The sequence below is a fragment of the Leptonychotes weddellii genome, chromosome 1 (assembly GCF_054177405.1).
Source record: "Leptonychotes weddellii isolate Sample4059 chromosome 1, ASM5417740v2, whole genome shotgun sequence".
NCBI lineage: Eukaryota > Metazoa > Chordata > Mammalia > Carnivora > Phocidae > Leptonychotes > Leptonychotes weddellii.
In genome coordinates this window covers 20882760-20897322 of record NC_138369.1, presented here as the reverse complement: position 1 = coordinate 20897322, position 14563 = coordinate 20882760, and the positions used below count along the sequence as shown (strand labels likewise).

The 14563-nt window shown below is 37.5% G+C and overlaps 1 protein-coding gene across 6 annotated transcripts in view; it reads left to right on the top strand.

Annotated features, from left to right (window-relative positions):
* Positions 1-1618: 1618 nt before the first annotated feature.
* The window catches only part of TASOR (transcription activation suppressor), a 55284-nt gene continuing 42339 nt past the window's right edge, over positions 1619-14563 (top strand). For 3 of the 6 annotated variants that reach the window (XM_081819238.1, XM_081819228.1, XM_081819263.1), the window contains exons 1-6: positions 1620-2222; positions 10649-10794; positions 12461-12553; positions 13203-13275; positions 13716-13807; positions 14254-14415. In XM_081819238.1, coding sequence (XP_081675364.1) covers positions 1880-2222; positions 10649-10794; positions 12461-12553; positions 13203-13275; positions 13716-13807; positions 14254-14415 — 909 coding nt within the window. In that variant the 5' untranslated portion in view covers positions 1620-1879. Of the gene's footprint in view, positions 2223-10648; positions 10795-12460; positions 12554-13202; positions 13276-13715; positions 13808-14253; positions 14416-14563 lie in introns of all 6 variants that reach the window. The other 3 variants (XM_081819271.1, XM_081819249.1, XM_081819257.1) reach the window with 2 other exon arrangements.

Below are 14563 nucleotides of genomic sequence, written 5' to 3'. Positions count from 1 at the left end.
ACTCCTTGGGAGACAGCTGGAGTTTGAAAATGGAGATCTGGGTCCCAATCCTGATCCTGCTGCTTGGAGCAAAATATCTATCCTCATTTCTTCATCCACAAAATTCATAAAAGGTGCAGTCCTGCTGTGAAGATTAAGTCTTAGAAAAACAGCGAAGTGCAAGTACTCTATGTCGGAGTTAAATAGACCTTGCTTCAAATTCTGATTTTATTAACTTAAATTGTTCAATGTCTTGCAACACTTACTTAAATTGTGCATAATAGATCTTCCTGATATCTGCTGTTGTGAGGATTAAATGGAGATACGGTACGTATACGGCTTTGTCCAGTGCCTGGCGTACAGAAAGCACCCTGTGAATACTGTCTGTACTCAAGATAACCCATGATAGTAGTTTCAATTTAGTTAGCATCAAGTATTTAAAACGCCTTCCACTTGACAAATTGTTTTAAGGGAGAGCGACCACCTGCTGTATATCTTTTTTTTTTTTTAAGATTTTATTTATTTTTCAACACAGAGAGAGACAGTGAGAGAGGGAACACAAGCAGGGGGAGGGGGAGAGGGAGAAGCAGGCTTCCCGCGGAGCAGGCAGCCCGATGTGGGGCTCGATCCCAGGACCCTGGGATCATGACCTGAGCCGAAGACAGATGCTTAACGACTGAGCCACCCAGGCACCCCATCTGCTGTATATCTTTTAATGTGGCGGTAAACTTTTAGATTTTTCTTTCATATATACTCGACACAGGAAAACTCAAAACACCAAAGGAAAAAAGTCTAGAAGCCAGCAACCCCCACCCTCCCTTTAAGCTCCCCAGAACCAAATTTTGTTAACACTAGGCTGTGAGGTCACATTAAAGGATCCCAGGTATTGGAAGTTCCGGGGTGGTTCAGTCGGTTAAGCGGCTGCTTTCGGCTCAGGTCATGATCCCAGAGTCCTGGGCTCGAGCCCCGTGACGGGCTCCCTGCTCAGCGGGCACACTGCTTCTGCCCCTCCCCCCTGCTCATGCTCGCTCAGTCTGTCTTAAATAAAAAAGTCTTAAAAAAAAAAAAAAAAAAAAAGGATCCCAGGCATTGCTGGCTGGAGACATGCCACTGGTTCTAACCCTTTAAGATCAAAGGGGACAGGGAAAATGTAAAGATGCAAGATCAGGTGGGAAAGGCAGATGGTGGGGCCTGGAGGCTTTCAGGTTGTTTTCGCTGTAGTCCATTGTCTTATCTCCTCTCCAGGTCCACATATGCACGTAAATATTTCACAGAGCTGGGTTCCTCCTGCATCCATTGCTTGACTCCTCTTTTGGTGGAGGAAACTCGTGCGCGGAGATAGGTGTTATATTACTATGATAGGCGACGCCTGGGCTCGCGGGACCGGTCCAGGCGCACCTCCCTCCCCTGCACGGCTGGCCGGGAGCCGTCCCAGCCGAACTTGCAGTTCGCCTTAAGCTCTACCCACTCCGAAGCGGTCCGCGGCGTCGAGGTATTGGCAGGGCGTTGCCGTCGCCCCTTTTGGCGGGCTCGGGCACCCCGAGGCTCCGCCCCCCTGCGCCGTCTATCTGCACCGGCGGAGGCGGGCGCCGCGCCCTCATTGGCGCAGCAGCCCGCGGTGAGCCCGCCCCCTCCCGGCCCCGACGCGAGCACGTTGAGTGGCGGGGCCGGCAGAAGAACTGTCCGAGGGAGGAGCGGCACCTGGGACGGGCGGCACGGTTGGGGCGCCAGCTTTGGGCCTCCGAGAGGCTGCTGGGCCGGGACCGCGGCTCGCGGCCACGGGGGGAAGGGGGTGGGTGGGCTGAGAGCAGCTTGGTGGCGAGGCCGGCCCGCCGCCCCTTCCCCCCACCCCCGCCGACCTTGCCGGCAGAAGCTTCCCGGAGCTCGTCACGCCGGCGCGATGGCGACTGCTGGGGAGACGGAGGCCTCTCCGCCGACGGATGCGAGCTGGGAAAGTGGCGGCGGCGGAGACGACGAGATGAAGCAGGCGCTTCCGGAGCTTGAGTCCTCCCCACAAAATGGCGGCGGCGGCGGCGGCGGCGGCGGCCTCAGCATCGCGGAGCCCGGCGGCGGCGCCGGGCCTGAGGAGACCGCTGCGGCCTCGGCCGCCCCGAGCGTCAGCCACGAGCAGCCTCAGGACTCGTCTGAGGCGGGCGCAGCCGCTCTCCTCAAAGGCCCGGAAGAGCCCGAAAGACCCGTTAGGAGGAGTTTTCAGATCCCCAGGAAGAGCAGAGAAAAGAAAGGTGGTGCTTCCCCTCTTCCCCAACCCCTCTTTCTCTCTCCCCTCCATCTTTTCATTAGAACCTCTCTGTCTCTTCTTCCCACACCCATCCGAGACACGTAAACACGCATGCAGCGCCAGCCGCCTCTCCCCTCACTATCACGGCCACCCAGCTGCTGCGCCTGGTGCGAGAGGAAAGCGGTGCAACCACGCTCCGCTGCTCCCCTGTCCCCGTGGAAGTTGGAAGTAGCTCAGGTTTGAAGCTTGTCCGTAAGGCTGCAGCTCCCAGAGAGGAAAGATGGAGCTCGGCGCCCCTCCCTCCCAGCCCCTGAAGGCACAGAAGCTGGTGTGTCCTCCTAAGGATGCTTCTGACAAGTCTCACTGGAAATAGCCGGTGGCCATGGATTCTGGGGCTTTCTCCAAGGCCATTGCGTTCAGAGGACCACGAGTGCTTCTCCCTTTGGAAATTCTTCAGCTCTAAGTGTCTACTTGGAATTTGCTCGATGTCAGCGTCTCCCCCTTGTTTAGAAACCTCCATTAGATGTGATCCATGCACACTGGTATTTTCCATCACACTTCATTTCCATGAAGAGTTTTCCCCTTGTTTTTGAAGCGTTAGGTTAAATAGGTCTCTCTCTTTAAATCCAAACTTTAGTATGTTTTCTCTTGTATTTGAGAAGAATGGGAAGGTAGGTTCTTGGTGCAGTAATTTCCCTATGGAAAAAAACAGAAGTTAGCTTATGCCCAAGTGTCACCAACTTGATCTTGCAGACGAGAGAACTTCAGAGTTTTTGTTTTGTTTTTTAAAAAGGCCAGTCTAGATTTTGGAACCAATTTAGGAACAGTTACATGAACTACTTTTACCTGTTTAAAACTTAATGCTATTTTATGACACATTTCTAATGGAGATCAAAATTAGTATTACCGTTTTCTCTAACACTATTTTTGACTATCCAGTGATTTGGGATATTCTGGATTTAGTCTAAATTTAAAGTTTTTTTTGTTTTACTGCATGGTTTAGTTTTTCATGATTTACTTTTTGGAAAATTATAGGGATTTTTTTTTTTTTTTTTGCAGAACGCTTTTTAGTTTGTAATTTAAATCTTAGTAAAGACTTGGAATCTTGAATTAAGCATGAGCTCCCTTTTTCCATGTGCGTATCTCCATTTGCACAACTGAAATTGTTAGAGCCTTTTATCAGTAAGATACAAATGAAGTCAAACTGTTAATTTCTATTTCCATGACAAAACCAAGGAAATCCTTGGTGTGAGAAATGATGTTGACAAAAATGAAGTTACCTTTGTCCACTAGCATGAGGAATGTTTCTAGAAATATCTTTTAAGCGAATTAATGTATTTTAGAGTTCAAGAGGATACTTGTAAAGGTCAGGGCTGTCAATTCTTTGGTTTATTTGGTTAAGATGTATAGTCTGTATGAGGAAATGTAGCTGCTCATCCTAAATTACCAATTGGCAGAGAGTAGGTTGGAAGTACATTCAGGTGGGCTGTGGTAAAGAGGTAGGAGATTGAACTTTTTTCAAATTGTTCCTAGCTTGATAAAATTTTGAAGTCCATTTTTTTTGTTTTCCTTTTTTTCCTCTTTTAAGTGCCCAAGAATACGGTTTATGGTACATCTTAAACCATGGATTTACCGTCTTTTAACTTTTGATAGGACCAGAATATTGTTGTAGAAATCCTCATAGTTTGGTTTGCCACTAGGGAAGTCACCAGGAAATATTGAAAGGCACTGTGTTTACATGTGGTTTTTTTAATTAGGTAAATCCAGAGGTTACTGTAATATAGGCTTTATTTGAACACACTAGAAGTGAATATAATTGAGGAATTAGGAGATCTAAAACCTAGTTGCTTTCTCCCCTGAGTCTGATGCTCCTTGGGGAAAATTTATGTTTTCTATTTTCACTTAGAGGCAAAAGGTTGTCACCTTTTGTCTTGTCAGGGAGGTTATAGGTAAGGAAAATAAAACACACTGGACTTTTTTCATGTTTAGTGAAAATAATTTATGCACTAAGCGGCAGTTGTGCAAATGATGCAGTAACGATTTAAATAGAGTTTTTAAAACTTAAATAAGCAGCTATTTTACCACCATGGACTTTATCCTGTCCAAGCTGAAAGAAGATAGTGTTTGGTGATAGAATTTAATAGAAAAATTGAAGTCTTCATAATTTAAAAAAATGCTTTATCAGAAATAGTATGGCAGGTGCTGCTAGTTTCACAGTTCATCCCCACATCATCTCTTGAAAGGTATCACTTTATGTACAGGATTTGGCTAGATACTAGTTGTGGTCATCTGAGTCTTTTATCATGAATTTTAGATCATTTTCAGTAGATACCTCTGAACCTTTCAGTATCAAAGATTATTTTGCATTCATATTTTAATATGGCAGACCTTTGCTTGTGACTATACTTTTCCAGTGAAATTTAACATTATGACTTGACTATTTTTGGTACCTTAAATACTACGTGAGTATAACTTCCTGACTCCAAGTTATTTTTTTGGTATTGACAATAGCATGACATCCAGAATACTGCCATTCTAATTAATAATATTGGCAAACACTTTATAGTGCTTATCAGTAAGTTGGAGGCATTGTTTAAAGCACTTTACACATATTAACTGAATCTCAACAATTCCATGTAGTAGGTATTATTCCCATTTTACAGATGAGGAAACCGAAGTAATGAGAAGTCAGATGACTTGTTCAAGGTCATACAGCTAGTAAAAGATAGAGTTGGAATTTGAACTTACAGCTGGTAAGTGTATAGTACTTACCACTACTCAGACTGCAACAAGACTTCTTTCTTTGTAATCTAAGTGTTTTTGTTAGCTTTTGATCTGATCTAGTAAAAATTTTTTTTACCCTCTGTAACATTTAGAAATATTTAGTATATCTTCATCTCTGGGGTATTTTGAGATTCAGAACTTATGTTCATTATGAAATTAACACATTTAATCAGTACTGACAGATTAAGTGACGTAACTATTGACTAGAAGAGTAAAATTTACTCTTTGATGTATGTTGTGGTGTTTATTGGCTGGGCTATTTTCTATAGTGTAAAGAGGCACTGTTTTGACATTTAACCAAATTGTACAATTGCATTTTGTCAGTAGATGTTTCACTCTTGCCTTTTTTTACTTTAAAATCTAATACTATAAGTCTAAAAGCAAATTAAAATTGGTAATTTGATACAATTTTTCCCGCCAAAGTTCTTGGGAATGAAATAGTGATGATTCACTTTCCGGAAAATGTTTACTGGTTAATGTTTTATGTAGGGCACAAGGCTACTCATGTACCTGCATCCATACTGGTCTAGTCCAGCAGAATTAATGGCTAATTCTCCTCCCTAACACCCATCTTTTCCCAAAAATTTGTAATTGTCTTTTTGAAGGCTTTGGGGCAAAGTCTCCTTTGAGGATATTTGCATGGTGTTTCAGTAGTTGTATATGGATGATTGGGTTCTAAGTACCATAGATCTCCCTGCATAGAAATAAACAGGGAAATATTGGCACAGTCCTGTCATCCGTATAAACATTTGATAGGTGTATATACATTCTAAGTAATAGAAGTAAAATTTTCTTTGACTTATTCCCCAGGCCAGAAAAAGTCAATAGTTTCATATTTGTACTTGTCTCTCTAGTCCCTGCCAGCATATTCATTCTTGATTCTGCCCTATGTTCTATTTATTTATGTAAAGATTTTATTTATTAGAGAGCACCAGTGGGTAGGGGAGGGGCAGAGGGAGAGGGAAAAGCAGACTTCCTACTGAGCAGGGAGCCCTATGCTGGGGTTGATCCCAGGACCTCAGGATCATGACCTGAGCCAAAGGCAGACGCTTAACTGACTGAACCACTAGGCACCCCACTATGTTCAGTCTTTATTTAGAGATGAAACCGCCATTCCTAAAGTATTATGTCTGTAGCAATTTTATTAGACTGAAGAAAAATGATTTTTAAAGTCTTTCAAGTAAATTATTGGAACATGGATATTTGTTGTATTTTAATCAATACCAGTAGACATCAGAGAGATGGATTCAGAGAATTGCAGAACACACATGATCCACAGCCCACTCTTGGCTATTTCCTTTTCTTCCATGAATTAGTTACTTTAAATTGGAATGTGTAGTTCACATTGTCTTATTTGTATGTTTTGGTAACAGTGGTCTTTTATTTTAAAAGTTAGTTTGTTTTTACATATATGTTGATATGATTTTTTTGGTTTTCTTTTACATATACACATCTTAATACATGGCATTGAATTAAGTAAATTGGTAAAATTGAGAAAAATGTTCCTTTGACTAAGGAACCAAGCTGTTTCATGACCTAAATTTTATGTCTATTCCAACTGCTTAAATATAACATTAAATTGAATTTTTTTTTTTTTAAAGATTTTTATTTATTTGACAGAGACACAACGAGAGAGAAAGCACAAATAGGGGGAGTGGAAGAGGGAGAAAGGCTCCCCACTGAGCAGGGAGCCCGATGTGGGGCTCGATCCCAGGACCCTGGGACAATGACCTGAGCCCAAGGCAGTTGCTTAACGACTGAGTCACCCAGGCGCCCCTAAATTTTTTGTATGCTACCAGTTATAAAAAAGATACTCAATAATAGCATGGATAATATGAAGTCAGGAGACCTGAATTCTAGTTCTAATTCTGTGATACAATCCTTTTCCTTGTCTGAATTACAAATCTCCTGTGTCTTTCTAAATCTGCTCTTCAGTCCCATAAAACATTTATAATCAATTTTGTCAGTAAGGAACCTTGTGAATTGACAAAAGTCAACTCATTAGCCATGTGTCTTACATGTATTTGATAGAAATCCTGCAAATAAGCAAAATTATGTTTTTCTTTTTTTTTTTTTTTTTAAAGATTTTATTTATTTATTCATGAGAGACAGAAGCAGAGGGAGAAGCAGGCTCCCAAGGAGCAGGAAGCCCGATGCGGCACTCGATCCCAGGACCCTGGGATCATGACCTGAGCCGAAGGCAGACGCTTAACCATCTGAGCCACTCAGGCGCCCAAAATTATGTTTTTCAATGTGTGGAAGAACTATTGTTACTTCTGTTAATCTTTATAAATCAAAAAAGTGTATGATGGCTTTTGGCCCTGTTAAATGCATTAAAATGAGAAAAGAGCTTTTATAGAAGCCACATAAGCTATAAAGAGCATAATCCTGGACATCAAGTTCTTTTCCTTTTATACCTAATTTCTTGTGTCTAAGCATTCTGTATAATTTCTTGGTCTAAAAAGGAAATGATTTTATTTTTCCAGCCCTGTAATGATTAGTTTCAGTTCTTGTATACACATACATAAATCTTTTCTTTTACTTAGAGCTCAGGATACAAGATTTGGAGCTAGGCGGCCTGAATTCGAATTCTACCTGCCCTGTTTATTCATTAACTATGTAATCTTGGGCCACATTAGCTGTTAGCTGTTAGGTTCATTTGTGAAATGGGTATAATTGAACTTCATAGGATGGTTTTAATGATTAAATGAGATAATGCATGTAAACAGTATAGTATCTGAATAGTAATAATGACCTGCTAATGATTAGACTCAGTAATTGTCAGAATCCAGAGAAAAATATATTGGATACTTTATTAAGTGAAATAATTAGTATATATAAGATGTTCTATTCCCCATTTGGATAATCACAGGGTTGTTTATTATTGCCTCAAATAATGACCCATAATTAAGATTATGGTACATACGTTTTTTTCTTTAAGAGAAGTGATCAGAGGATGTTCAGTGTTAAGAGGATTATTAAGTACAAAATAGGCAACTTGGGAATGTACATTCAGAACATAAACTTGTTAAATTTCTAATTAATACCAGCACATTGACTTGAAATCCTTAAAAATAGTTACAACATTATTTTTGTAGAAATGATAACTGGGAGGGGAAAAAATTATAACTGGCCTAAGTAGTAAAGCCAACGGAGTCATTTGAAATAGAAAATACCTCGGACACAGGCATTTTTTCTATATTTTCATCTATAATTTTTCCCCCCTGGCAGTCTACTTGAGTACATTTGACGTGACTATAGGACATACTTTGGAATAAAACAACTGTTTAGTACTTCTCTGAGAATTGGAATGTTAATTTCTATATAAATTAAAATGATTTAATTTTTCATTTATGATTAAATCAGTGGTGGGAATAGTGTTGGACAGCTTAACTAAGGAAAATAATTTAGGCGTATATAATTTCATAGAAGTTTAATGCCATATGGTACTTTTGGGCGGAGCCATTTTAGATGTCTGAAGTCATTTTGTTAGAAACAAAAATCAGTCCTGCATAAAACCCAATTTTTAAAATCCTACCTAACCCATTTTGGATGTGAAAGCCTGTAAGGACTATTCCACATGCTGTTTTCCTTGCCAAGTTTTTCCCAACTTAGTTGGGAACAGTTACAAGGATGTTTTTTCCTACCACATTCTGTAAAACAGATTTGAATGAGGGTGTATTTCTTCCTCTTTTAAGCTTTCATTTTGTTTTACATATTACTGAATTGGTGAATTTGTAAGACTTAAAATGATAGCGATGATGCTTTGGTAGTTGTAGAATATATTTGTATTCAGTTTTAAAAAAAATCTTTGACAAAGTTTATTATTTTCTTTACTAACTTACGTAGTTATTCAACTTACTTGGGGCCAGTGCTCACAGTTCTAGCTACTGGCATATGATAAAGATAAGAGTAATGAACAAAGCAGATGCAGTTCTTGCTCTTGTGGACCTTAACAATCAATAGATTATTGAGTATATTCATCTACAAATTTGATTATAGGACACATTTTGTATTTAATAGTATGTTCTTTTGAGTGATTTTTTCCCCCCGCTTACCCCTAGTTAGTGTCTATTGCATCATAACTATGTTGGCTTTATTTCTTTTAGTGTGGGATCACAAAGTAGTAGGAACCGTTTATATACCCTTTGTTATTGAATGTTACATTTTTACAGACACTTTTTTTTTTTTAAAGATTTTATTTATTTATTTGACAGATAGGGAGAGAGCACAAGTAGGCAGAGCGGCAGGCAAAGGGAGAGGGAGAAGCAGGCTCCCCGCTGAGTAGGGAGCCCGATGTGGGACTTGATCCCAGGACCCTGGGATCATGACCTGAGCCGAAGGCAGACGCTTAACGACTGAGCCACCCAGGCGCCCCTACAGACACTTTTGTAATATATACATAGTGTGGTAAATGGATGGATGGATATGTCATTTGAAATCATGTCCTTCAAAACCTAACACCATGTATAGAAACTACAGTAAACAGCTGCTCTCTAGTATCTTTAAGAATATGTACAAGCAGAACACTGTTTTTAGTAGTAGCCTAAAACTGTTTTGACTGTGACATTTATTCTCTTCAGAAATAAAATCTCAAAAGAAGTTAAGGTAATACAGTATAACATAAGTTCTATGGATACTTCTATATACAGTGAAATATAAGTGGTTCCTTTTTTGGCTTAGGGAACATTTATATGTGTAGACTTTTGAAATTTATTAGTAAGTTAAACTATTTCATGCATAAAGTGGAAATTTGAAATTATTAGACCAGTAGTCCACTGGTCCAAGAACAAATTGGATATTTGACTTTTAAGTATTTTAAAAATTAAATGGGGGTGTGGAAAGTTGTAGGGGGGGATAAACAATTTCATTGTCTTTATACTGGATGCTGTGCTTAGAGCTTTTTCCATGTGTTGTCTCATGTGTGGAATGTAGAATTTAGTGGTTATTAGGATAACTAGAGTTTTTTACAGATTGGAGAACTGAGCTTATTTTTGGTTGATTTACCCAGGCTCTCCCACAAAGTTAATAAATGCTAGATTTGTTATTTGTGTCCAGGCTTGACTCCAAAGCTCTGCATCTTTCCATTTCACTAAGCTTTCATAATAAATGTTCTACTACTTTATGTTGGTAATACAAGAAGGCAACGGAATTAGCATATTTTATTCTAATTTTAGTACTAAAAACCAAATAGAATAATTTTATAGACACCTAAGTGTCTTAAATGTTTTTATACATTCATTTATGCTGTAAGCATTTAGTTTGCTGAAGGAAATGGTCCTAGACATACTATTTCAGTGTAACATAAGATAAGAGTGGAGAAAAGTTGAGGATACGCACAGGTTCTTTCTTATGAGAGTCTTAAAGCGATTTATGTTGCCTAATGTAGCATTCTTAAGTTTTTGCAAAATCGTAACCTCTTGTCCCAATCTGTAATGTCAAATGCTCATTGCTGAAGGAACTGGTCAATGTAGGCAACTGTAATTTTTCTTCAGTGAATTAATAAGTGTCTCTTTTGAATATCACAAAATAAGATAGCCTTGATGACTTTTCAACTTCACTTAAAAGTTACATTAAACCCACAAAATTTAAGAGACTATATTTGAGATGGAATCATATTAAAATTAATTTTTTTGTTTGTTTTAGCACTTTTTCAGCCATTAACTCCAGGCTCTCGAGAATTTGAAGATGTTCTAAATATTCTCCATTCATCTTACCTTGAACCAACCTCAGTAACAAATTTTAACTACAAACGTGCTTGCTTGATACATAATGAACTTTTGGAAAAGGAGGTATGTTTTATTTATTTTTTTATTTTATTTTTTTAGGACATGCAATTTATTGTATGTCAATTAAGGAGGTATATTTTAAATTGTGCTTATTGTAAGATTCTTCAGAACCAGTTAATAGCCTGGAAGTTGTTTTATGTTCCTTTTCTTTAAAAACGCTAGTTTTTAGGAAAGCCGAATTATGGAAAGGAAAACAAGTTTTAAATGACATCTTTTTTCTTCAAAGTATTGTTGATATAGCACTATTTGGATAAATTCATGTTCAATTATGTAAAATAACTTATTAAAAATGAATCTTAAGCATAGGAATAGCTTACTGTATAATGGCTTAATTATAAACTTATAAGGCTCTTTGCTCTTTTAAGTGCATATTAATTAAATCTATAATCTGTATTATGTCTAAATTGGAAGATAATTAAGGTAATCAAATGTATATATTTTTTAGGATATGCTTAATTTTTTCCCCAGTTATTGCTTAGTAGTTGAATTCTCTTAATATCGCTAGTAGAAATTCTTAGTGAAAAAATGTAAACAGAGTATTAAGTTACATGTACAAATTAGAATATTTTTAGGAAAAGCCAGAATGCATATTCTGAGATGATATAAATGAGATGTTTAGAAATATTTTATGTGTTTATTGCTTCCTAGTGCACATGAAATACTATTAATTATGTACTTTTGTGAGTTGGTTAACCCAGTGCTACCAGAATTGAATTTTGAGAGAATCCATGAAGTTACTGGCTCCCCAAGAAAATTAAAACCTTGATGGTTTGATGTGGTTTCATGGTATGATAGGGGTTATTTATTAATTTTATATGAAAATTTAGTCTAATGATTAATCATATTACTGAACATCAGTAATTACTTGAATACTGCATATAAATCTATTAGATGTGAGCTCCATATTTTGAATGTATATCTGTTTGCTTGTATGTAAAAGTGAAAGTCAGTGACTTGCAGTTTAGTTATACTTAGACAAAGTTGCTTTTTTATCCTGGCAGTATGTAAGGAACATGTCTTACATAGTTGGCATTGAGACTATAGTTTTAAAGAAATGGAACCTTGGGTGCCTGGGTGGCTCAGTTGGTTAAGCGACTGCCTTCGGCTCAGGTCATGATCCTGACCATGTGGGATCGAGTCCCACATCGGGCTCCCTGCTCAGCAGGGAGTCTGCCTCTCTCTCTGACCCTCCCCCCTCTCATGCTCTCTATCTCATTCTCTCTCTCTCAAATAAATAAATAAAATCTTTAAAAAAAAAAAAAGAAATGGAACCTTTACCGTGTCCTAATTGAGTTTATAGTCCAAAAGTTGATCATTCGGCAGAGATTTATTAAACCACCTACTGTATGCAGTGCATCATGTTAAGTAAAGTGAGAGATCCAAAGGTAACTAAAACATGAACTTAAAAATCTGTGGGAGAGTTGGAATGTGGTAAAATTTTAGTAGAAATTTAGTTAAAATTGATAAACACTAGATGCTTATTTGATTATTAAGAGGTAAAGAGCTAGTTATAACGAGGAAAAAATTGAAGCACAGAAATTACAGGGAGAGAAAAGATAATTTCTACTTTGGTTACATTTGGATTTCTTAGGAATAAAATTACTGAAGCTCTTAGCTTGAAAGACATAATCACATACTAAGGAGTTGTTAAAGATTTAATTTTGTTTAGTTCACAGAAAAGCGAAGAGAACTGAAGTTTGATGGTCGTTTAGATAAAGAACTTTCAGAATCCTATGCATTTCTTATGGTTGATCGATACCAGGTGAGTGAACTCTTTATAAAAAGCAATTTGAGGATGTTTCCATTAAGTTACTAGTTTTACAATGTAACAGTACACTTGACAATTATAAACTACTATTTTATAAGTTAGTATAAATGATATGAGGTATAAATGGAAGAAATGATTTAGTAGGGCAAGGTATTTCATTGTCATGTAATTTGCTTTTCAGATGTGCTTATATTTTTTCTGACCAAACCTGTTTTCTTTCCCTAAGATGTGCTTGATAATGAATAATTCTCCCTTTATTAAAATAGATTATCTTATGTATTGTTGGTTATATGTGCTGGGAACTATTTTTTCTCCTTCAATTGAAGATGTTTAGGTGGAATTTTTATTTAAATATTTTGCCAGTTCTAATTCTCTCTAAAAGGGAATGTTTATATATGTGGGTGGCATGAATTCTGACTGTCACACCTAGTATAAACAAAAATGGATTCCAGCTATGGTTACATTGGACGCATAAGCCAGTTTCACATTGATATTTAGTCATAAACTGTCATTATTATAAAATTTCTGTAATGCAGAACCTACATAAGTTTAGAAGCCTGGGTTTTATAGAGCAAGTTGACAAATTATCTTTCCATGTTTTTAATGTATTATGATTGTGAGATGAAGTGTTTTGTTTATTTAGGTCCAAAGCATATGTGAAAAAGGATTACAGGTGGGCCAGTCCAAAATAACAATTCTTGGCAGTCCTTCCATGGGTAATCTTTTTTTTTTTTTCCCTTTATCTACTGTTGCCTTTTAAACATATTATTTAATTTTGCTGCGTTCCTTAAAAATAAATTCATGTATGCCTTGTCATGTTCCCAGAAAAGGAGGATAGTTTCAGGTTCTGTAATGTGAAACCAGTTTTACCCTTTGTTTCTGATTTTGCTTACTTCAGACTGATCAAAGATTATCTCTCTTTTTTTTCTTTTTTAAAGTCAGTGTAGTCCTGGTGATTTTGAGAAACTTTGTCTTAGTTTCATGTTTCTGGTTCTTTTTGTTGTTTCTGTCTTGGTTAAATATCAGCTCTCTTTACTGTCCTTACATTTTTAAAGGTGTCATACCTTTTATCTCTTATCATTAGGTTAAATGTTTGGATTTTCTTTTTTGTATTTGTGCCCTTATTCAAATTCTTTAATTTTTCCCTCTTCACTAGGTATCTATCTTTCTAGGTATGCTGATTTATTACAAGCTAATCCTTTGGAACCTGGGGCAGTGGGCGATGTTGTTATTTTTAAAATAATGAAGGTAATTTTAACATTTACATTTCATATTATCAAGGACAACATTTGATTTGGATTTTAGTTGTCCCTGTCTTTAGGAGTTTGATTAAATTAAAATCAGTCCTTGCTTAGTTTAGTATATAAAGATATTTTCAAGAGTGGTTTGCCATCTTTGATCTATTTGGTTTCCTTCCCAAAGAAAAGAATAAAGAGGGTAATATGTTGGTAATGTCATTTAATGGTAATGGTGTTGTAAATAAAATTTTTATTTTCTTGTTATTAAGCAAATTCAAACAGCACCTTTTTAGTTGTCATTTTTGGTGCTTCAACATTGGTAAAATGTGTCGAGTGTTACCAGGTATTAAAGGAAAGAACTGTTGTCATAGGTGATCTGTATTTGGAGAAGTATTTTATAATGTTATATAGTCAATAATAAGTTTAGGTGGACTTAAAATGTTTTGTCTATTTTAGGGTAAAATAAAGAGTATATACGACCCCATGGGTGTTAAAAGTTTGGAATCTATATTAAATAAAAGTGCTTTGGACCCAACACCAAAGCATGAATGTCACGTATCAAAGAATGCCAATAGAGTTACATCACTTTTGGCTTACAGAGCCTATGAGCTTACTCAGGTAGGTGCTTGGATTCATTTCAGTGTTATGACTTCATATCTATTTGTCACCAAATCCTTTAATGTTTCCCTTTCTGTACCTTCTGCCACCACACCAGTCTAACCTCTGGGTGTCCATATAACACTACTGGAGTGTCTCTCACTGCTAT